At 35.1% G+C, this 21,925-nt stretch overlaps 1 protein-coding gene across 1 annotated transcript in view; it reads right to left on the bottom strand.

The window, feature by feature from the left end:
- pak5 (p21 protein (Cdc42/Rac)-activated kinase 5) overlaps positions 1-13,791 on the bottom strand; it is a 112,287-nt gene extending 98,496 nt beyond the window's left edge. Inside the window, exon 1 of the mRNA XM_088908693.1 lies at positions 13,516-13,791. Within this exon, the coding sequence (XP_088764819.1) occupies positions 13,516-13,531 (16 nt within the window). The 5' untranslated portion in view covers positions 13,532-13,791. The remainder of the gene's footprint in view (positions 1-13,515) is intronic.
- Positions 13,792-21,925: the final 8,134 nt, after the last annotated feature.

Here is a 21,925-nt window from a genome sequence, read left to right as displayed (position 1 = left end):
GTAATCTAAACACCCCGCTAACAAAAAAGCATGTATAACCATTAAATAGTATTATTTAATAGCATTTTGTGCCTTTGATAATTATTCTAAGTACTGTACCTTCCTTTTAAAGATAATTAGCAGCAGATTTGTTCTCACTAGATAGCAATTTATCAAAATGTGTTATGTTATGTGTATGTTATTATTTAAATTAATAACAAATGTGATTATTTTACACTATGTAACACTTCTTTTTGTGAAATTAATGTTGTAGGGGCATCATAGTCTATAACGATAACTTCAAATAAATGAGCAAATACATGTACCTATCTCTTGCAATACGAATGCTTGATAATTACAAATATTTACCACAATAAAACATGTATTTTAATACCTTGATGAAACAAATGAGACAAAAACCCATACTCTTTCAAACATTTATCCTCAAATGACCAACTTAAGTTCAGTTTCAGGACAGATGGCCTGACATTGTCCCCTGGAATCTTCTGAAACAATGCAGAACTCACAGTAGTGTCAATGATGGCAAATGGATTATTCAATTTAACTTTAGTGATGAATCTAGTGTAGACTACCATGATGAACACAACAATATACTAATTGTTGTATACAACAAAACAATAACTGAGGAAATTCAAGTTAGATGATCTTGGTAATAATGTCTATTCCAGGGGCTAACAGCTTTGGTCCTTAAGAGCCATAGTGTCTTCTGGTCGCTATATGACTTAATTGTATCAGGTGCTTAGATAAATGAACATTGTTTATTGATCTATTTATCATTCAAGGTTACATATAGAACCTGGATGAACGCAGCTCTTGACAGCTAATGTTACAGATATCTGCTCTAGTCAATACAGCACTACATGTGCAAGAACTGATGGCAACCTGGCTTCAGGATTTTTTGGTTGTCAAATCCTGAGACCTCACTACATAACTTGACTGCAGGCTCATCCTAACATTACAAGATTTCATCTAGACAACACATATCCTCATGTGTATTCACCTGAGCCCCTTTAAACATTTGTGGAATGAGCTGGAACAATATGTGACTCAGGGCTGAGAAATCACTCAACCCTACACACATCTCTCCAGGCTCTACGAGAGGAAAGAGACAGAAACCCACAAGACAGCATTTGCAGCCTGGTACAAAGTACACTGTATGCATTCCAAAAAATGTACATCTGGTACAATTTCCAACAGTGGCCACACATGCTATTAATCTGTGATTATCCCTAAAGAATCCCTGTTGATCTGCTCTGTACTGTAGATAACAAATGTTAATCAATATACTGTATAATAAGTATTTTCATGTCATATCTCTTCAACAAAATGTCAATTTTGTTAATTTTAACCTGCAACAAAAAAGATTGTTATTCACATGACTTTTGACCTGATTAACTTTGCAAATGCACTGCAGTTTGATTCATTTTTTGTCTGATGTTCAGAATATATTTATTCTAATGTAACTGATTACTGAATTGTTAAACAGTACAAACATTCTACTACTGTATACGGTATATAAGCAATTTTGCTTTGAAGGCAGACAGGTGAGGGAAACCCCTCTTCGGAAGACTAGGGAAAGAGTCCAGGCTATAGAATTGATGGGATCATCAGGCCTTTATTTCAGCTGAAGTTAAGGCACAATACAACAGCATGAGAGGAAGAAAAAGTTTTTCTCTCCTTTTTCTTTCTCTGCCCGTTTCCTGTTGTAGAGCTCTCTTTATAGCCAGATAACAGAAATTACAATTCTCATTCCCATGCAGTCCCCTCTGCCAGCAGCTGGATGACTTTCTTTTCTTGCCTTTCTGTTATAAATAACTTAATTCGTAGCTACCTGCAGTCTATGAATTTTGTCAGAATAACAAGGACATCTTTTTACAGATGTGAGGTCATCAGTGCTTTGAGAGCAAGCTTAAGGTTACAAGTGTTATAATTGCAATGATTTTGAGATTATCATGGTTTTATATATATCATGGTTTTAGATATACTGTATAAAATAACAACCATTCAGCTTTAGCTGGCATTCAAATCATACCATTTAAAAGAAAAGTTTACTAGATGTCTTTACTTAGAATGTGGGTAAATTTGCAGGCATCAAACTGTACCTCAGGAATTATGCACTGTGCAGAGCTGTGTCATTGTGTATAATTTCCTTGATAGTGAGATGAGTTTGCACAACAATATCAAGCACAAAAGGCTATGCATACAATCATAATCTCACACTTTTATTTGGTAAATATTTAGCAATATACATGTATATGGTTACTAATAGGTAATTACAAAAGCAAAGAATTACTGAAATAGACCTACAGTAAGTTACTTTATTTACAAACAAGGTGTCAGGTTTCCCAGAAGCCTGCGTCCTGACCAAACACAAAACCCCAGACAGCTACCAAATATTCAAAGATACAGTACAACACCTACACAGGCCTACCAGAGAGATAACCTTGCCTTCTAAACTAAACAGAATATGAACAATAGTTAAATCTTTCTCTCTATAAATCTAAATGGAACAAAGTGAAAGGGAAACCAGTTCTTTTATTGCATCAAAGCTCCAGAGAGCTACACATGTTGAGACTAGCTAGGTGTTTGACCATGGTCTCTAAATTATTGGACTCAATAAACTAAATAGCCTCTTCCTATAGGCGTAACAATATCAATGGCAATTATATCCAAAGTAGTTTCAAACTAGCTATTACATATACATGCTTACATAATTTGAGTTTTGAGTTCAATAAACAGAGCTCTACCTTGGCCCTCTGAGGATGAAGTTATTACTTATTGAACAGTATTAGAAAAGAGCACTATGAAGGCGGTGAGAAAAAATACAACAAGTGATTTATAATGTTATAGTTGCTCAGTTTGATTTCTAACATTTTTGACAACTTTCTTAGTGGAGATACAAAACAGAGTTGCCCTCAGTTTGACTTCTTGGTTTGTTGGTATTTTACAGAATATTCACAGTACACTATGTTTAAAACTTTTCCAAAATTAAAATGCCAGAACACTAGCTCAAAACGCACCTACAGTTTTAAATGTTCATTCAACAATAAGCTGTTCTAATTTACTTGAAATAAGCACAAAAACATAGTTACAGTAACACTCAGAAGGAATACAGAGATACTGAATTCTGAACTGTATAATATTAATGATAAAAGTCATAAAAAACTGCAATTAGATCACAAAATCTGCAAAAGTATGTTCTGATGGGTCATTTCAATAATTAACTTGTCAATTTTCATCACCTACTGTAGAATAGTTAGGCTTTCAATAATGTTGGGGGACTTAACTGCTTTAAGAATTTATTGGATTCCAATCAGATTTAATCAACAAAGAAAGGTGATGTGCCTCTCACAAGTTTCCTGCTGACACTGAGTCATCAACTGCTTGTTGGAACACAGCCTGTAACAGACTGTTCCTATTCAAAAACATTTTGTCCAATTATCTCCAAACCTAAACATCAATCTAGTACCAAAAAAGTGAGATTCTTATAAACCAAGATGGCTTTCTGACCACCACTTTGTTTTCAAAATTCAAACAACCTCAGTCTTGGGGAAATGTGGCAGAGTTCTTCAGCAAACCTGCTTCACATTTACATCTCAATAGATAAAAATTAATCTAATGAGGTTATTTTTACATTCACACTGGCTCTTCAATTTCTTGCCTATTTGTGGGCTCAAACTGATCAATGCACAGTGTAAACCAAACCATTCAAGGCAGTTCTGTTCAAACATAACTTAGACAAGTGGCTCCTCTTCAGTAATGCTTAGCATTATGTACTAATAATTTACTAATTAGAACTGTGTTTGCTATAAAAATATTATACAAATGTGATCCCATGCAAACAAATTTGGCTACCTGTCTGCCATTGGACTTGTGCTATTCAATTTTGAACAAATAAACTGCTTGAGGTCAAACTACAGTATGCCAGGCACTTGGTAATAAAAATGTCACATTGCTTTACTACAGGATTTTTCAATAGGAACTTGTATTGGTGTCACAATTTTTATATTGAGGATGCCATTTCTTATAAACTCTCACTTTGCATCTAGCATTTACTTCATAACAAAAATGTTTTCGCATGGAATTCACATACAGTATACTCGTTCCTTTCTAGCTTGCACAGCAACACTACAACAGTGCATTTTTATTAACTTGTTTGCTTATCCATATTTTTCCATATATTACAAGGCTTCATTGTAGGTACATTATATACCTTAGCTATTATAGGAGCAGAAGCCAAAACACTTGCTCAAATTTCTTCTTTAAACTTTTGGAAGGTGCGGATGGTAGACTCGCAACATTCATACCTCTATGCATCTTGCCCAGCTTTACCTTTTCCATTTAACATTCAGCTGAAAAAAAGGATTGTTCTCTTACTTCTCTTTCAATGGGAATTGTATTACTCATAATTTCTGCATAATGTATTCCAAGTTTAATCCATCAGGAATACCCAATTACCAAATCTCATTAAGCTTTGCAAAAGTGCACATACTGTACAATACTCCACATTTAAATATTTCAAACTGTAATCCAACATAATAAATAAATTAACATTAACAGCAAGGTTTAGTTATATCCAGTACAATCAGTATAAAACAAGTTTATATATCAAAATATTGATATATACAGGACAGACAAATCTTTATAATGAAACTGTTTTACTTATTGTATTATTATTTTTATAGCATATACCTGTAGTATGCAATGTACAGAAATGAACAAAAAATTCTATGGGCAATATTTGTTTTTGTGGCCTTGTTGTTTTTTCATCTCCTTTATGAAAACATAGATATATCTGTCTCACAGAGCAAATGTGAAAACCTTTTAGTATAATGTGTTGTACAAAGAAGGACCCAGAAGGAGGACAAATATCTCATTTTCATTGTGAGCTACATATGCAAGTATATCTTTAACTTTTATACCCTCAGAAATAATATTTTTCACATATATCATTTCTTAACGACCTTCGTGTTTTTTTTCGACAGCCACCATTTGTCACCATACAAAAGATGGAATGCTTTGCAATAGCCAAATCATATGATCAAATATTGCATTTCAACTGCAATATCCTGGCTGTTTATTCTCAAAATCTACATAGTATAAGTATAAATGCCAGTAAACATATATACTCTTGGATTCAGGAAAGTTGTAAAAGCTTCACCTTAGCTGTGGGTAATGGTACCATGTTTGATTTGATTGGTTTTATGTATACCACCTTCCTCTGATCTGTTGTTAAACTGAATATGTTTAAGTAAAGGTCAATGCACTCCTGATGTCTTAAAACAGTCTTACATAAGTCATCCATCAAGATCTGGCATTTTTCTATATAAAGCAATAGCCTCTTTTTAGTGTCTGTGTCTTTTTAGCCTTTGCCAAAGGGAAATGAAGGCAAGGCTATAAAATATTATTCATAGAACAACTTTCAATTTATAATATAAAACCCTGGCAATAATTTGATCATAGTTTTTCTATGTATGAATCACAACTCATAAAGTGAATTCTTTCCTGCTCTTTTTTTCTATAGAGATATAAACGTGAAACTTAAGGATCAGCTAAGCAATTATAATCAATTAGGGACAAAATTTGCCAGAGAATGAATTGTGATTGCATAGCAGTGTTAAGATGTGCCAAAACTCTATATTCATATATATATATATATTTTCACATCTTTCTATAGAGTAGAGGTACTACAGTGTACAAACCTACAAATTTGAATAACTTGCTTATATACATGACAATCCAAATTTGTCCAGATATTTCAGCAATTGACAGTTACTTCAGCTAATTAATACAGAACACACTCAGGATGGTAAGATGACTAACAAAATCCAAGAATAGCATGTGCGCTTCTGAGAATTGTGTTTCGTGTCACAACACCAGCTTTCCACAGTGAACAAGCAAGAACACAATATAACAAAACCAAATACTCTCCTAAAACAAAATATTTTCGTCAGTGTATTTGTAAAATATAGAGACACTTAGCCAGATAGAACTTATGAAAATACACATCAAACTATATCCAGAAAGGAAAACAAAGGTTTGAATTAGGTCATAAGTACCTTCATACAGTCTGTGCTTGTCGATCTTTTTTACAGAACTATGCTGACTACTACAATTGACAAATAAATTGTGGATTAACAAAATCTCAAAGGGCATTTTTACAGCTCATTTGGCAGGTTACAAAAACTATTGTTTTTACAGAAAGATCATACTTGTTAGTTCAAGCAGTGAAAGGTTAAACAATGTGCTTTTAAGGGTCAATATTGTTTTCAATTATATTGATTGAAAGGTCAATCTTTTGTCTACAGCAACAATGTACCACTACTTTCTTAATTCAGTTTTTGTAAAGTATCGTAGCTTACATATTACTACAAACGTTTAGAATGAATGCAATTTGTTTCATAATAATGCATACGATACAATAACTCTTTGTTATGGCACAATCCATACAGTACATCCATTTTCTAATTGCTTTATGCAATTCAGGGTCACAGGGAAACCAGAGCCTATCCCAGCAAGGAAGGTGTGGAAAGCACGATGCATCCTGGACAGGACATCAGTCCATCCAAGTGTTAATGCACAATATATGTAATTATTTTGAAAAGAAAAGGCATGGTTTGCAACTTGGCCTACTGTAAGTGAATCAGATATGTGATGTCAAGAAATTAACCATGTAACACTAATTTATTCAGACAAGAAAAATGGTATTGGTCAGAGAAGTGCTTACGAATTTAGAAACTAGGGCAATCAACTTTCTGCTTTGCATAACATTTCACAGCTGATTAAAATAATTGGTTTTTCAAGACATTTAAAATGCCCATACTGACACTTCAGAACATTCTGAAACGTACTGAAGGATGTTACAGAGACATGCAGATGGAAAAAGCAATGTAAACAGGTAAGTTTACATGTTAGTAATATACCAAGAGTTATTAGAAACGCAACAAATGAATAATGTAAACAAAGGTAGGTGTTGCATTTCTAATACCTCTAGTCGTATTGCTTACAGTGCTTTTCAAAATATAGCTTTAACATGTAAATAATCAAAAACATTAAACTCTATAGTATTCAAAAAAATGTTATTTACAGAGTTTCCCAGGAAGATTAAATGAAAGAGAAAAGTGTAACATTGTGATCCTTAGTCATATAATGAGGTTTAAAAATCCTGTCATCTTTGATATGTAACTCAAATATAAGATGTAAAACAAAGCAGTCTGTAGCAAATCACTATGTGTTGTAACCACTTAGTCGACATACTCCTTGTTCACTTTGAAGGAGGCATCTTCACATATACTGTACTTTGAACATCGGGCCATCATTTTATACATCTCATTCCTTTTCCTCTGCAGGCATAAAGGAGTGGAAGCTAAATCCATAAATTAACAACTGCACTTCATGCTGAAATACAGACTGTACTTGGTAACGACACACTGTATGAATAATGTGGTAATTAATGTAAACTTCATCTTCATGTCAGCAAATCTCTGCTGACTATATAGAACTGCAGCATTAACGTCTCATCAATTCAACATGCTGTAAGCAATTCAAAGGGGACTTTCTCACATTTTAGTCATGCTTGCTGTCCATCTCATAAATCTTTTTTTTAAAAGGGCATTAACATTTTATTGGCTGTGTAAAGTACACAGCTTGTAGTCCTTTTCTCATTTCATTTACTAAAATTTTGCCTTGAGCACATTTTGAGCCCATCCCTATTAATAACAAAAATATCAATTTGTATTATATATACACTGAATATGAAAAGACACTGAACACTCTAATTGTTCTCCATTTAAAAACATTCTATTTAGAAAATAAAATATGCATTTTGGATATTGATTGCTGTCATGTTGATTAATTGATCACTAATGACTGACTGTGATGCACTCAAGAGACCTTGTTGCATAAGCACTAAATCATCTTATGAGTGAGAGTGTTCATTGGGTACAGGTGAAAGGGTGAATTAACCTGTTGAATATCCAGGCAGAATTTCAAGAAAAAAAAGATGAAGCAAGGAACCAGTAAAGAGTCAGGCTTGCAAAATGAATGTCTTTGTGCCATCAGTGTATTGGATATTTGAATAATTCATCTAAGATGGACTGAGCAACAGGGGAGACAAGCTCTCTTTAGTGATGAGAACTTTCCAAGCTTTGTGCAAACTATCTGTGATGATACTGTATGTGGGAAGAACGCACTACTTGATGTGTACAACAGAACAAATGATTTGTCGAAGCCCAAAACAGGAATGTATAGCTAGCAAAGATCTCCACTTGCAACCTGATTGTACTATGCCACATTGATCAAACAATGGGACTCCACTTTTTGCCGTTCCTGACATGACAACATTCCTGCAGAACAGCACACATCATTATGTTGCTCATGTAACAAAGGCTTTCTAACAAGATGAGATGAGACAGTTTTGTAATGGATATGCTACTCTTCAGGGGATATGAGCCCCACTCATGGGATGTGCTGGGATGACGTATGCCAATTAAAGTTAGGAGATCAGTGGACAGGTCACTATGAGAAGGATATTTCCCACAAGGCAGCACCTGAAATTTGGTATAAATCATGCATCACAGATATACAACTTGATTGGCATCCAGCTAGTGATTGTTCAGTATAAAAACCGGGAGTGAAGACTTCCATTGAGCTCCTTGAAAGTGAAGCAGATACTCTTCAGTAAATAGCATGATAAAGGAAAAAAGGGATGGAAGAAGTAACAGCTGAGTAAAAGCTTTGGATTATCTACAATCTAACCATTGAGGCATAGAGAGGGTGTCTTATTTCTGCCATGCAACTACCTACACATACACATAAAGACATAAGTAATAGGTTTATTTCATGCTGAAAAGAGAAGAAAGAAAACACAATGTTTCAGCTGTGGAGCCTTCTTTGGGTGTGAGAAAGAGAGAGCAGACAGCACAGGAGAACAAAAGCTGGTAGAGTGAAGGAGGTGGGAGCAGGGGGGAGGCAGAGAGGCAACTCAGGTGGTGCGAAGTGGAGAGAGGTGAAGAGAGGTGTGAAGTCGAAACCTGCATGTGAATAGAGAAGATTACATGAAAATAAGTCTGTCATTGAGAGAAGAGGGAAAGGTGTCCTGAGGGGCCTTGAATGAGTGTGGTGTTAGATATGTACTGTACTTGCAGGTGATGCAGCAAGCTCTGTTGCAGGGGAAACTACCTAGTGTGGATGATTGTTGAGGGCGGTCAGGGAGCTGTGAACAAGAAGGTTACGCAGATTAGATGGTCGGTGATATGAGATGATGGGGCGGTCAGAAAAGAGAGCCCCAGTGGAGGGATCAGCCTGTAGGATGGAAAAGTTGTTGTTAACGGTCCTGGGGATAGAAAGTGTGTTAGGGTGGAAGGGAAGCACCAAAGGAATGCAGTTGATAGGCCAGGGGTTCCTGATCGAGTTGATGGTCCAGGGGCTGTTTTTGGCTTGGATGAGAGCCCTGTCAATAACATGGGTTGGGTATCCTCTATTGATGAAAAAGGAGTGCATTTTGAGTACTTGTTTCTGGAAATCCATATCATCACTGCAGAGTTGTCATAGCTGAAGGAACTGTGAAAAAGGGAGAGAGTTTTTAGTGTATCTGGGGTGAAATGAGCTGTACAGGAGATAGCTGTGTGAATCCGTGGTTTGTAATAGACTGAAGTAGAGAGTTGGGGATGGTTAATGGATAGGTTTATGTCTAGAAACGGAAGACTAGTGGAAGATATGTTAACTGTATATTTGAGGGACAGGTGGAAGTTGGTGAAGTGATGCACGAATTTTAAACTTGATGCATAAAGACGTCAATCAAGTTTAATCATATGATTAAATCATATGAGAGGTGGAAATAGGCAAAAGTAACAGAATTGCCAGACAGTTTGAAGTACAGTATGGTTGTTGGCAGTCCCAATGGCCAATACAATAGCCATGGAGGCCTTCGCTAAGAGGGCTCTTTTTATGCTAGTATACCAATCATGTTCTCATCTACAGTGAAACAAACAGACTTAAAATAAGAAGGTCCCTCATCACAGAGATGAATGATGATGTGCAATGAAATCCATAAGGAAATTGCAAATCCCTTATAATAATTACATGACAACTACTGAAATCCCTTATAACAACTAAAGATGATACAAAAGTCGGTTGCAGGAATATTTGCAATATTTAAAGAGGTAAAGCTTCACAAAAAGTGGAGGAGATGAACAGATAGCACCTTACACTGATAGGGTTCAGTGAAATAAGATGGATCTAAGCAGGGAAAACACCTTTGTCAAGTAGAAAGACCATATTATATTCAGGTCACAAACAGGACAACACCTATTTCTTAGAGGGAGTGGGCATAATGTTTTCAATAGATGCAGGAAAATATCTAATAAAATCATTTATCACTAAACCCAAGAACATCACCATCATCTAGTGCCAGCTGGCCATTACAACACCCCCTGTATACACCAACAAACCCACTGAAAAAGAAATAATTAAGGCCACACAAAAGTTGAAAAATGAAATAGCTGATGGAATACCTGCAGAGCCCTTTAAAGCAGACCCAGATGTGCTATACCAACTCTATGTGCAACAAGACTGAAACAACTACAGGGGTATCATGCTTTATAAGAGCCAGGGAAAGTCTTGAACAGGATCTTCCAAGAAAGGCTATCAAAAGCTCTGGAAAGAGAACTGAAAGACAAACAAGTAGGATTCAAAGGCAAAAAGAATGGCTTTATTTGCTTTAGTACAAAGATATCAGCAGTTAAAGCTATTTCATGTTTAATATTAACATTTCCAAGAGTCCTAGACAAGTTCATTTCAGAAGGTAATCTTTATGTATCAAAGGGTGATACTATCTATAGATAGTATACTATCTATACTGTACATTATACAAGAAAAAGCTGCCTTTATAAAAGTTAAATATAGAAATATTCTATCAATTTTTCAGTAGAACTGGATATGAAGTAACACTATGCTTCTTAGAGGAACAAGTCATTGTCCATTAATGTTGGTCTCAAGTGATTTCACTGGTATAGCTGGTTTACTTTCTAATTAAGGCTTATGTTGCCAGTAAGACTTACTAAGACTGGTAGTAACTTCTCAATAGTTTGGTAGATAAACATTGTAGAGTTTTATTTCAGTCAATAATTTTCTTCCATGTATAAAATGTGTCTCTCACAATTATCTGTATCTGAATGTCTGTTACATAAAGCCAACCTGAAAGTCAATGCATACAGTAACTAGTATTAGTAACAGTAATAAACAGTCTTTGAATTAATCTCATGCAGTGCGGTTCTTCAAATAGTATGTAAATCAGGATCATTTCCAGAGTCAGCTGGCTCAATATCTGACTATCACTGTCAGGCTGTGCTAAGAATAAACCAGAAACTTGGCTAGAACAGTCTTGTATGTCTCAGAATTTACAACACACCAGGTTCAATTGGTTAGTTACTACAATGTCAGCAATATAGTAACATTGTATTACTTAAAGGGAGAATAAACCTGTAAACTTATGTGAATAAATAAATTTGATTGAATTAGTAAATTATGTAAATACATTTTATTTAGCCTTGACCTTATAAACAAGGCAATGGTATAGATTTGCTTACCAAATTAAATCTATTTTTATGAATATTAACAAAATGTAGAGAATAACAAAATACTTCCTAAATAACCTCTGCTTTTAAAACGTGATTACAAAATTACCCTCATTTTGTGTTCCTTTGCCAAAATTGTTGCACATTAGATTTAGGTAAAACTAATGGCATAAGACATGACGTTAGCAAGAAAGTAATATATTACTAATAGTTTAGTGCACACAGTACACAAACTTTACTTAAAATTAATTTTATTATCATTTTGCACTCTAGAAGTCAGCATCACAACATAAATAACACAAATATATTACCTTTAACACTGAACACTCCTGAACACTGCTTATAATTTGTTTGCTTTTGCATTAGTTTTCATATTAAGATCTCAAATTTGTACAAATAACTGAGAAGTAACATTGGATCAGCTAAATTTAAAATTACCAGCTGAGCCACTCAAGTGCCTATACCCTTAAAGATGTGTCAGAGTCCTAATTTGATGTTACTATTTGCAGATTAGTTTTCTGAATTGGGCTATGTCATTAGCAGATTGCGACCCACAATTCCTCAAGTAGTGACTCCCAGGATTGAGTGAACTTCTGTTAGCTCATGTGGCAGCACAACATGACTTGTCACTTGCCAGGAACTTGCAAGTTTATACTGTTGCCAGCAGAAGCATCATTACTCCAGCAGCTGATGCTCACTCAACTGCAGAGGCCTTATCACAGCTATTCTGGTAGAAGGGTGAGAGCAACCTGAGCTGACTTAATTGACAGCTGCTGATTATATATATATAGGAGGGGTAAAACTAATTCAAAATTACATATTGTTTTCATTTAAATTATTACTATTAGTATCGTTTGCAGGAATTACAATTTTATATGTAATATGTCATTAAAGCTATTGAATGAACAACAGCTATTCTATCCTGGTTCCAGTTGTGATAAATATAGCAAATCACATGTTTCTGACATGAGTAGTGAAAAGTTTTGATAAAGTTTTTATAAGTTATGAATTATTTCTGATTTTTCTTTAAAGAACTATATAATTGGAACATATAAGCAACTGTTGGTTAATGAAATGGTCTTAAAAGGACACGTTTAGAAAATGACAAAAGCTTCAACAACAATTTATAACATGCCTCAAAAATGTACTAAACAGCCACAGTGAATGTTTCTGTATGCTGACATACTATGTCAACAGTACACTTCTAAATATAAGTACAAATAATTTAAATTATATAATTTAACATGCCAGATGGTAGTATATCTTTTGGAATGCAAAATATTAAACTTCCAAGAGTTTTAGCATCAATTATTCATGAGCAGCTCATAGAGAGCAAGAGATCACCAAATAGCAAGTGCTGGGAATTTTAATCTCTCAAGTACAATAATTGCAAATGCATTAAAAAGAGGTGAAATAGCTATATATGCAGTTTTATAAAAATAGGTAAACCAAATAAAGCTAAAATAGTACCAAATACCAATGAACAGTGTGGACCACAGCTATATTCTACTAAATCACAATTTCTATTGATTTTATTCTATTCTATTATTAGCATTGCATTGTACTCAGGTACACATGACAATAAACATGAACTTGATTCTGAAAATTTTAAAAGTATTCAGAAGTTGTAACTTTGAAATGTAATCAAGAAGAGCATGAATCTGCAAAACAAATATCTAAATAGACCCAGTTGCTCTCTATGTTGTACTGTATATAGTATATTCTAGTTGTGAAACATATTCTAGTATTACATTCTTAAAGTAAAAGTTGCTAATGTTAGGGTTTTCCACCGTAGTGAGAAGCAAAATATCTATTAGTTAAGTATTAAACAGGGCATACCAATATGTTTTGTTGTTGTTTTGGTGATATAAAAACACAAATATATCAATATACCAAAATGTGCAATATGCTGAATTAACAACACTCAGAAGGTTCTTACCTGGAACATGATTCATTCTGTCATTTATGTAACCACTTCAACAGAGAGCGCTGACTCAGGTGAACCAGTCACAGTATTTTCAAAGGCAATGAGAACTGTGCTCTTGAATTCATCACAAAACATAAAATAAACATTCCTAGGGATTCGTCACAGATATCAAGAGAGTAAAGCTTTATATTGTAGCACTTGCTCTTGCACAGTCTGATAACTTCCAATGGCGATTTATCCACTGCTGCTGACACTAGCAAATTATAACAGACAAAGTAAGCTGTTGCCTTTCCATTGCAGATCTGACTGTGAGTCATGAACCAGTGGGCAGAATACCCACTGTGCACTGCAGAATTACACAAGGACTTTTCTCCCGTCAGTTTTGGCCTTCAGTCATTCCCACTGACCATTTCTCTTGAATGAAAAAGTTCCCACTGCAACTTAAATATGTCACAACTTGGTTTACACAGATCTTTCAGTCAACAAAATATACTGTAGTGTATACAGCCGAAAATATTTGGCTTGTTGGCTGTGAGAACAGAAATTAGCATGACCTCATGATGACAGTATAATTCATTACTAACTGTAGCAGAAGAGCAGTGCACCTGCTTCAGTCAATAACTCTGTAAGGATTTTATTGTTAATGGATTTAACCTAATGTAACTCTCTAGTGGGCACAGTGTTTTGCCTGAAGGCCGGACAAATTTAATGACTTTTACTCTTTTTCACCAACTCAAAATCTTGCTTCAAACATGACTTCAAACATGAAACAATGACACTTTTTTTGACCACTAACAATTATGTAAATCATAACCCATTCTCTCACACCTATATTATTACATTTTATTATTTTGATAGGGTATGATATAAAGAGATGACATGGCCCTAAACCTTAGTATACTGTAGCTTTGCATACTAAAATAATGCACAACCTAAAGAAGGTCATATCTGTATGATGGACTCCAGTTGGCTAGAGATACTGTAAAAATACACAGAGAAATAAGACATTTGAACTAGAATGGAAGGACCCAAAGACAATTTCAAGGGTGATGCACATGTAATAGAATAAAATAAGAATAAAATAAAAGATTGCTCTTCTTTAGTCTAACATACAGTATGACAAAAGACTGGTTTCACTATGACTAGACCCCATTAATCAGATACCTTCTCCTGTATTCTGTACCTATTTATGGAGACGAAAAATCAACCACATCTTCAGCAGGTCTCTCTATTGAACCCACATACAAAGCCTGTATTACTTTCTCTCTAAACCAGGGATTGCAAACATATGCCCAGTTGGGCTGATTCAACCTGCCAAGCCCATTTATCTCATCCATTTAGTTTTTGCAGTCAAAGCTAACAGCTGGGATTACATTTCTTTGTCTGAGCCTAAAAAGCCCACATACAAAGCAGCTGCCCTTGGTGATGCATTGGTCTTACTTACACATGTGCTGTCTTCAATGCTCTTTTCATTCTGAACACTCACATTTTGTGTTCACACATCTAGTTAGAATAGGAAAATTTTTTGCACTAAATAGTTATGAAAAAAACAGACCCGAAACCTGTACACCATTTCCTCATTCAAAATCTGAAGCAACCTCAGTGACTGAACTAAAAATGGTCTCACTGACATTAAACCTTGTGTTTTTGTTTATGTCAAAATGAGATTTTTCAATATAATAGAAGGGCCATATAAATGTTTTATCGGAGAAAAAAAATGTTATGTGGTTCAGGATAAATTGAGTAATTTATATTGCGTCTTAGAAAAGAAATGAGTGATTGATTTGTAGCATCTAGTATCCTGCATTGTGTTTTTCCTCACAAAAAGTCTCTTTTAATCCTGCTTTTTGCCAATTCCATTTCCTAGTTTAAATCTCTACAAAAACTGAGTTAAATGGAAAACAAGCCAGCCAAGCTGCTTCTGACTTATCACAGCTACTGTGTTATTACTTCCTCCAAAAAGTTTTAAGGTGATGTTGATCACTAAACATACCATACTCAGAGCACAATAATTACATTTTTTTTTAAAGTGACATTATTAACTTAGTTAAGAAGTTAAGAAGCAATGGCTTTTAACTGCATTTTAACAGGAGGTATTTTGTTTTATAATAAACATAAACATACAAAACAATTCAAATATATAGTAAGGTGCCTTGTATTTAGATAAAATATCCATCTTGAGGTACAATTACATCAAACCTGTCCTAATATAGCAAATAAATGTGAAATCCCTGCTCTAAATTATTTTATGCCACTAACCTCAAAATGATATGGAAATGTCAAATAATCTGCTACTCCATTACAATAGCAAACATGAACCACCCCTTTATAAAGAGTTAATTGACCACAGAAAACTCTACAGCACTATCTGAATGATTCCTTAAAGACCCTTTAAGACACAGTTCTATGTTCCTGGATGAGTAAGACAGCCTGCCTAAAGCTGTAACTAAAAACAAATATGCCAAAATCAATTCTGTCATTTAAATTTTTTAAAGCATTTCTTGATATGTAATTTCTTACTTGACACATGTATTACTATATTCATAACTGATGTGTTGTTCTTAATTTGATATCATATACTGTTCAGTTGACTGCTAATATTTCATTAAACAAATCTTAGACCTTGCCTACAGATAATGATTAAAGAATATTGCTCACAATGATTAGGCTTTATCAGTGATAGGCTTTATGACACCATTTACTATTTTTCAGTTTTAAGACTAAATCGGCTACTCTTGCTGAATATTTTAGTAATATAATTACAAATAAAAAGAACAAAATATACATCAAACCAGAAAATGGAATGTGCTACAATAAAAATACAAAAATGTGCTCTTTTAAAACATAATTGCAAGAAATCAACACCATTGTCTTCTGCATTTGGAGGGAAAAACAGTAAGAATATTGTAAAAATTAATTTTTATCACACTATTCAGAATATAAATGTTGATCCCCATAACAAATTACCCTAATATACCGTAGAAGAAAGGTCTTCAATCTCTCAATAAAATAATATAAATTGTTATTATAAAAAGAAACACAAAGTAATGCTGTATGTACAGTAGTTCATGTTCTACTTTTAAAAAAGAAACTTCAGAACAACTGGGAGCTAGGCAGCATCTGCCAGATGTACTTAACCAGCAGCTATTAAAGCCGAGGAAAGTGATTTACCACTTCACCATTTCACTACTGTCATAAATTTAAATATATTAGGCATCTACTGTATTGAAGAAACATGCTTAAAAAGGAAAAGAGCAAGGCCTACTAATTAATCTAAAGCACGAAGCTTAATGTACAGAAATAGTGGGGTGAAGTTCAATGCTTCATTGCAATTTAGACCAGTCTTTTATGGAAAGAATGCTTTAAATGTACTTCGCAGGGGTTTCATTTACAATTATTATCAACAAATTCAACGTACACGTACAAATTATGTAAGAAGCTTCAGTTAATAAATTAGAAAACAAATTCAACAAAATATGAGATAGAAAAGGGAAAGAGGAGAGAATTACATCACCATCTCAAAATATGGATCTTTACAGTTGGCCCTGACATTTTCCATTGTATATTCTGGACAATTAAATGATTTGCAACAGCATGATATGTGCCGAATGATAGTCACCATTTATATTTTAATGCTGTACCTGTTGTATTAAAATTTTTGCTTGGTTCTTTAGTTCCTTTGCTTGCGTCTCAAACATACAAAGTTTGCTAACTAGCTATTTCCGTATCTCAGCTGCACATTCCCTTATGCTTAAGTGAAAAGGTCGTGCATCTTATTTGATGCATCTTATAATGCATCTTATTTGTGTACTGTACAGATCCAGCTATTCGAAATGTGAGAGGTACCCTGCGTTAAAACACGGTGGACGTAGAGCAATATACTACATCATACCACATGATACTTGAAATATGATAACAGTATCTGGAAGAACCTTGTAAAACCACCAGGTGGAGATAATAAAGCTTAACTTCTCATGTACAGCATTTGAGCTGTCACCAGAAAATGCCCGGTGTCAAATCCTGGTCGCTGCTGAGGAACACTCTTTTTCCAATTAAGAATTTAAGTCGTATACTCTTTAGACTTTTAATAATTTTAAACTGTGTATTACAGCATGTTAATCATTAAACATTAAAAAGTTGGTATATTTTATAAGAGCAAGATTGCTCAGTTGGACAAAAGTACACAACCTTCCACATTCATCATCTCTCTTTCCTAGCGTTAATCCCGCATTAGCATTTGGTGGTTTGAACCAAATCTTTAAGCTGACGTTGCCATTAACTGCGACCAAGAAATACTCCAACCGGCACGTCACTCCGCCTGCCGTCAGAGTGGGAGGGGGGGGGGAGGAGAAAAAAGTAATGTAGCCAATTCATAGAGGGGAATTATTAGGAGGCATGGGAAATTTGGCCAGGACGCCAGGGTTACACCCCTACTCTTTTCGAGAAACACCCTGGGATTTTTAATGACCACAGAGAGTTAGGACTTCAGTTTTACATCTCATCCGAAGGACAGCGCTTATTTACAGTATAGTGTCCCCGTCACTATAATGGGGCATTAGGACCCACATGGACCGCAGGGTGAGCACCCCCTGCTGGCCTCACTAACACCTCTTCCAGCAACAACCTTAGTTTTTCCCAGGAGGTCTCCCACCCAGGTACTGACCAGGCTCACACCTGCTTAGCTTCAGTGGGTTGCCAGTTGTGAGTTGCAGGGTGATATGGCTGCTGGCTTCCACATTCATCATAAATACTTTGATTATGCATAAATAGTTTATGCATCAAAGTCTTTAACTTGGTAACTTACTGTACATGGATTCTGGTTTTAAAGTGCTTGTTCTAACATTATTTAGCTTATATTCTGTACTTCATAAAAAATTATAACATTTTATCCTTTTCTAAGAATACGTAGTAAGAACACCACTTGCTGTTATTGTAAAAAGATAAATGTTGTAGTGATTTAGCATCACTTGATAGTTATATTAATATGGAATTGTGTAACTAAGCAGCTAAAGTATCACAACTGGACATTTTGGAAACATTTTGATATTCGTTTCTATTAAAAAAAAACTTCTATTGTCCTTGTAGAGCACTGTAATGTAGCAATCTGCACCAGGCGGTTCAAAGTTGATCAGTGCATTACCTTCAGTTTGTTTCTCATAGAATCAAATGCATAAAAATAGTTTACTATTATAGCTTATTGTGAACATGATGTGTCTCTTTCACGGTTACACCCGAATTGAGAAAATCTATATTTTGTCTTAATCCAAATATCAGCAGCCAGTAATCAGCCAACAATTTAACTTGGAATTAAAAAAAAAAGTTTAAACTATACTATATAGTACACCGCCTGGAATTGAACCTGGTCCATCAGCATCATTCAACAGGAAACCAGCTGGATTAATTATTATACATGACGGTTTTGTGTTTAAGAATTTCTTCACGGAAATCTTTAAATTAAAGGAGGGAGAGGGGAAGGATTATTTTAATCGGGGAACAGTTTATCAACACGATGGTCAAATGATTTTTTTATTTTTTAAAAACGAAATAAAAATAAGATACAATAACGTGTTCCTGCCTAACTCAAACATTGCATGACTTTCAAAGCTGTAAATAACTGGTTTAGATAGTTTAGATAGTTAAATACCACTTTTTATGCGTGACAAACGGGTGATTTTTCTTCCTCCTGATCAGCTTAGAATCTTCGTGTACGCTGTAAGATTTTTAATTAAATATTTAAAATACTTTAAGTTCATAAACGTTGTACTGATTTAATATCTCTTGATAGTAATATTAATATGGAGTCATGTAACTAAGCAGCTAAAATATCACAAGAGGAAATTTTGGAAAACTTTGACATTCGTTTTTAAAAATATATATATATTTGTCATTATAGTGGTAATAGGCAATGGACTGTCATGTTGTGTGCTGCACCCAGGCGGTTCAAAGCCCGATCAGAGAATTACATTGGTTCTTATATAGCCAAATATATAAAAACAGTCCACTATTATAGCTTGTTGTTGGCCACGGTGTGTGTATCTGGATGAATTATTATAAGTGATGGTTTCGTGATTTAGGATTTCTTCACGCAATTCTTCAAGTTAAAGGAGGGAAAAGGGTTATGTTTACACGTTGTGTATCATCTATTCTTATACTGTACATGCAAGGAGGAATTTATTTTATAGTGTTTGCAGTTTGCCAATAAGCAATTGGTAGGGAGACACAGTAATAGCTGCCACTTAATGAGGAGCTGATGTTCTGGCGGAAACTGGACCCTTCTGGGGTAATGTCAGAGTTTTAAGAAATGAGTGAGGAACTTCTTGGGGATATGGAATAGTGCAGACCTGTTATTAAATTAAATCCATTTGCTGTGGTTTCCTCTCACAGTCCAAAGACATACAGTACTGGTAGGATAACTTGCTTCTGGGAAAATTGGCCCTGGTGTGTGTGTCTGTGTGCCCTGTGATGGCATGATGTCCTGTCCAGGGTGTACTGCATCTTGCCTTATGCCCATTGCTTGCCACTATAGGTTTCAGCTCCCCCATGAACCTGTATTGGATAATGTGGTTAGAAAATGGACAAAAACACCCTAAACCATATTTAATTGAACATGGTGTAAAATACACAGAAATCAACTATGGTATCTCCAACAACTAAAAGCAGATCATGCCACTAGTCCAGGTGAATTTTCTCAGTTCCAGTTCATTAACTATTCCTCACTTGATCACAACTGAAATGGAAGTGACCTATGAATTTCAATTCAGTTTGGAAATAACCCCAAATCTGATCACAACTGCTAGATAACAACCAAGAAAGACATTATGCTCAACAAAAAATATAATCTTTCCTGCTTTAGTGTTTAATGAGAAAATATGTACTTCAAAATAAAACTTGTATTTCTTCTACCCCCGCCAGCTTTCATTAGCTGTTTTATCTGCATAAAAGTGATCTAGCAGAAAGTCTACTAACTCTAAGACCCACAAGGGGAACCTACTAATTTACAGTACTACACACAGTCCATTCCTCTAGTTGTGATTCCGCCACCCTCTATCTTTACTATATTGCTTCTGGCTATTTATACCATGATTTAATTAAACTTATCCCATCTGCCATTGATTCCAAGCTGCATACAGTCAAGTTAGCCTTAATTTTACTCAAAGCACTTACCCTACATCACATAAATACTGTATAACCAAATAAATACTAAAAGGGGTTGTTATCCTCACTGGGTGTATTCAAACATAATAGGCCAGCATCAAGAGCTTTGGTAACAGTGAATAAGAATAAGTAGATTATAGCAAACTTAAGTTGAGCTTCTACCAAATGATCACAACAATAGTAGAAATCACTGATCTTACCAGGAAAGCCATGCACTGTTCTCCAATAAACAAACAGTATGGTTCTATGAAGTTTATTGTACTCTTTGTCTAGGTGTCACCCGAATTTTGTGTCACAATTACGTATAATGACAAAATATAATTGAAGAAGTTTCCACTAAAGCTTTGTGTGATGGGACTTCTTTGAAGACATCTTTGATGATGAATCAATATACTGTATCTACCTGTACCTGTAACAGGGCAGCTGGATTTGGAGTTTCAGATATGGGTTTAAGCCGCCAGAGGACAGTGGTGAGAAACTCCAGATACATTGTGAAATGCATTAACAAAGCATAAGCACAAGATTATTAGGGAACTAGCCTCCCAGTTAGGAGAAGCCAGATTACCTATTTAAGAGGTTAGTGAGTAAATGGTCCTGGTTGACTCAGGGGAGTTGGGCACTCACTGTTAAGTGTGGCAGCAAGACAGAGTCTCACAGTGGGATTCTGATTGGTTGACTCAGAGCAATCACACCCTCACTGGGAGGTATGTCAAAGAGTAACATAGATTATTATACTTACTTCAGGGGCCAGTGAGAGACCAGGCATTGTGGAGTGACGCTGGGCAAACAATTTCCTCACTGGTTAGTGTATTAGTAGGATTCAACTGTTTAGGATCCTCACTGTCCAGGGACAGTGAGATACCAGATCTCCCAGTGAGATGGCAAGGTACCATTTAAACTCCAGTCTGTTCTAGGGAGACCTAGAGTTAGAATCACAGGGTAAGACTCATGCATGTTGTCTGTTGATCAATAATATCAGTTCAGACACTGCCTTAATATGCGTTACATGGGGCTTGATGTGGCAGATTTCTCCATGCTCACCTACCATCCAAGGGAGATCTGTTACTTTACCTCATTTCTTATCTGCAAATAGCAGTATCTGTAATAAGTGGAGAGCACCTGTATTGCTATTTTTATAACCAGTATGTTACCATGCCAAATTTTATGCTCCAGGAGCCTTCACTGCATGATCCCAAACTCCCACCGGTCATATAAAGATCCTGAATGTAATATGGAAACAAACTTGCTTGATACAGCATCTAAGACA

Source organism: Atractosteus spatula, chromosome 2 (genome assembly GCF_055471065.1).
Source record: "Atractosteus spatula isolate fAtrSpa1 chromosome 2, fAtrSpa1.hap1, whole genome shotgun sequence".
Classification (NCBI taxonomy): domain Eukaryota; kingdom Metazoa; phylum Chordata; class Actinopteri; order Semionotiformes; family Lepisosteidae; genus Atractosteus; species Atractosteus spatula.
The sequence above is the reverse complement of the archived record's forward strand: the minus strand, read 5'-3'. Positions and strand labels throughout refer to the sequence as shown.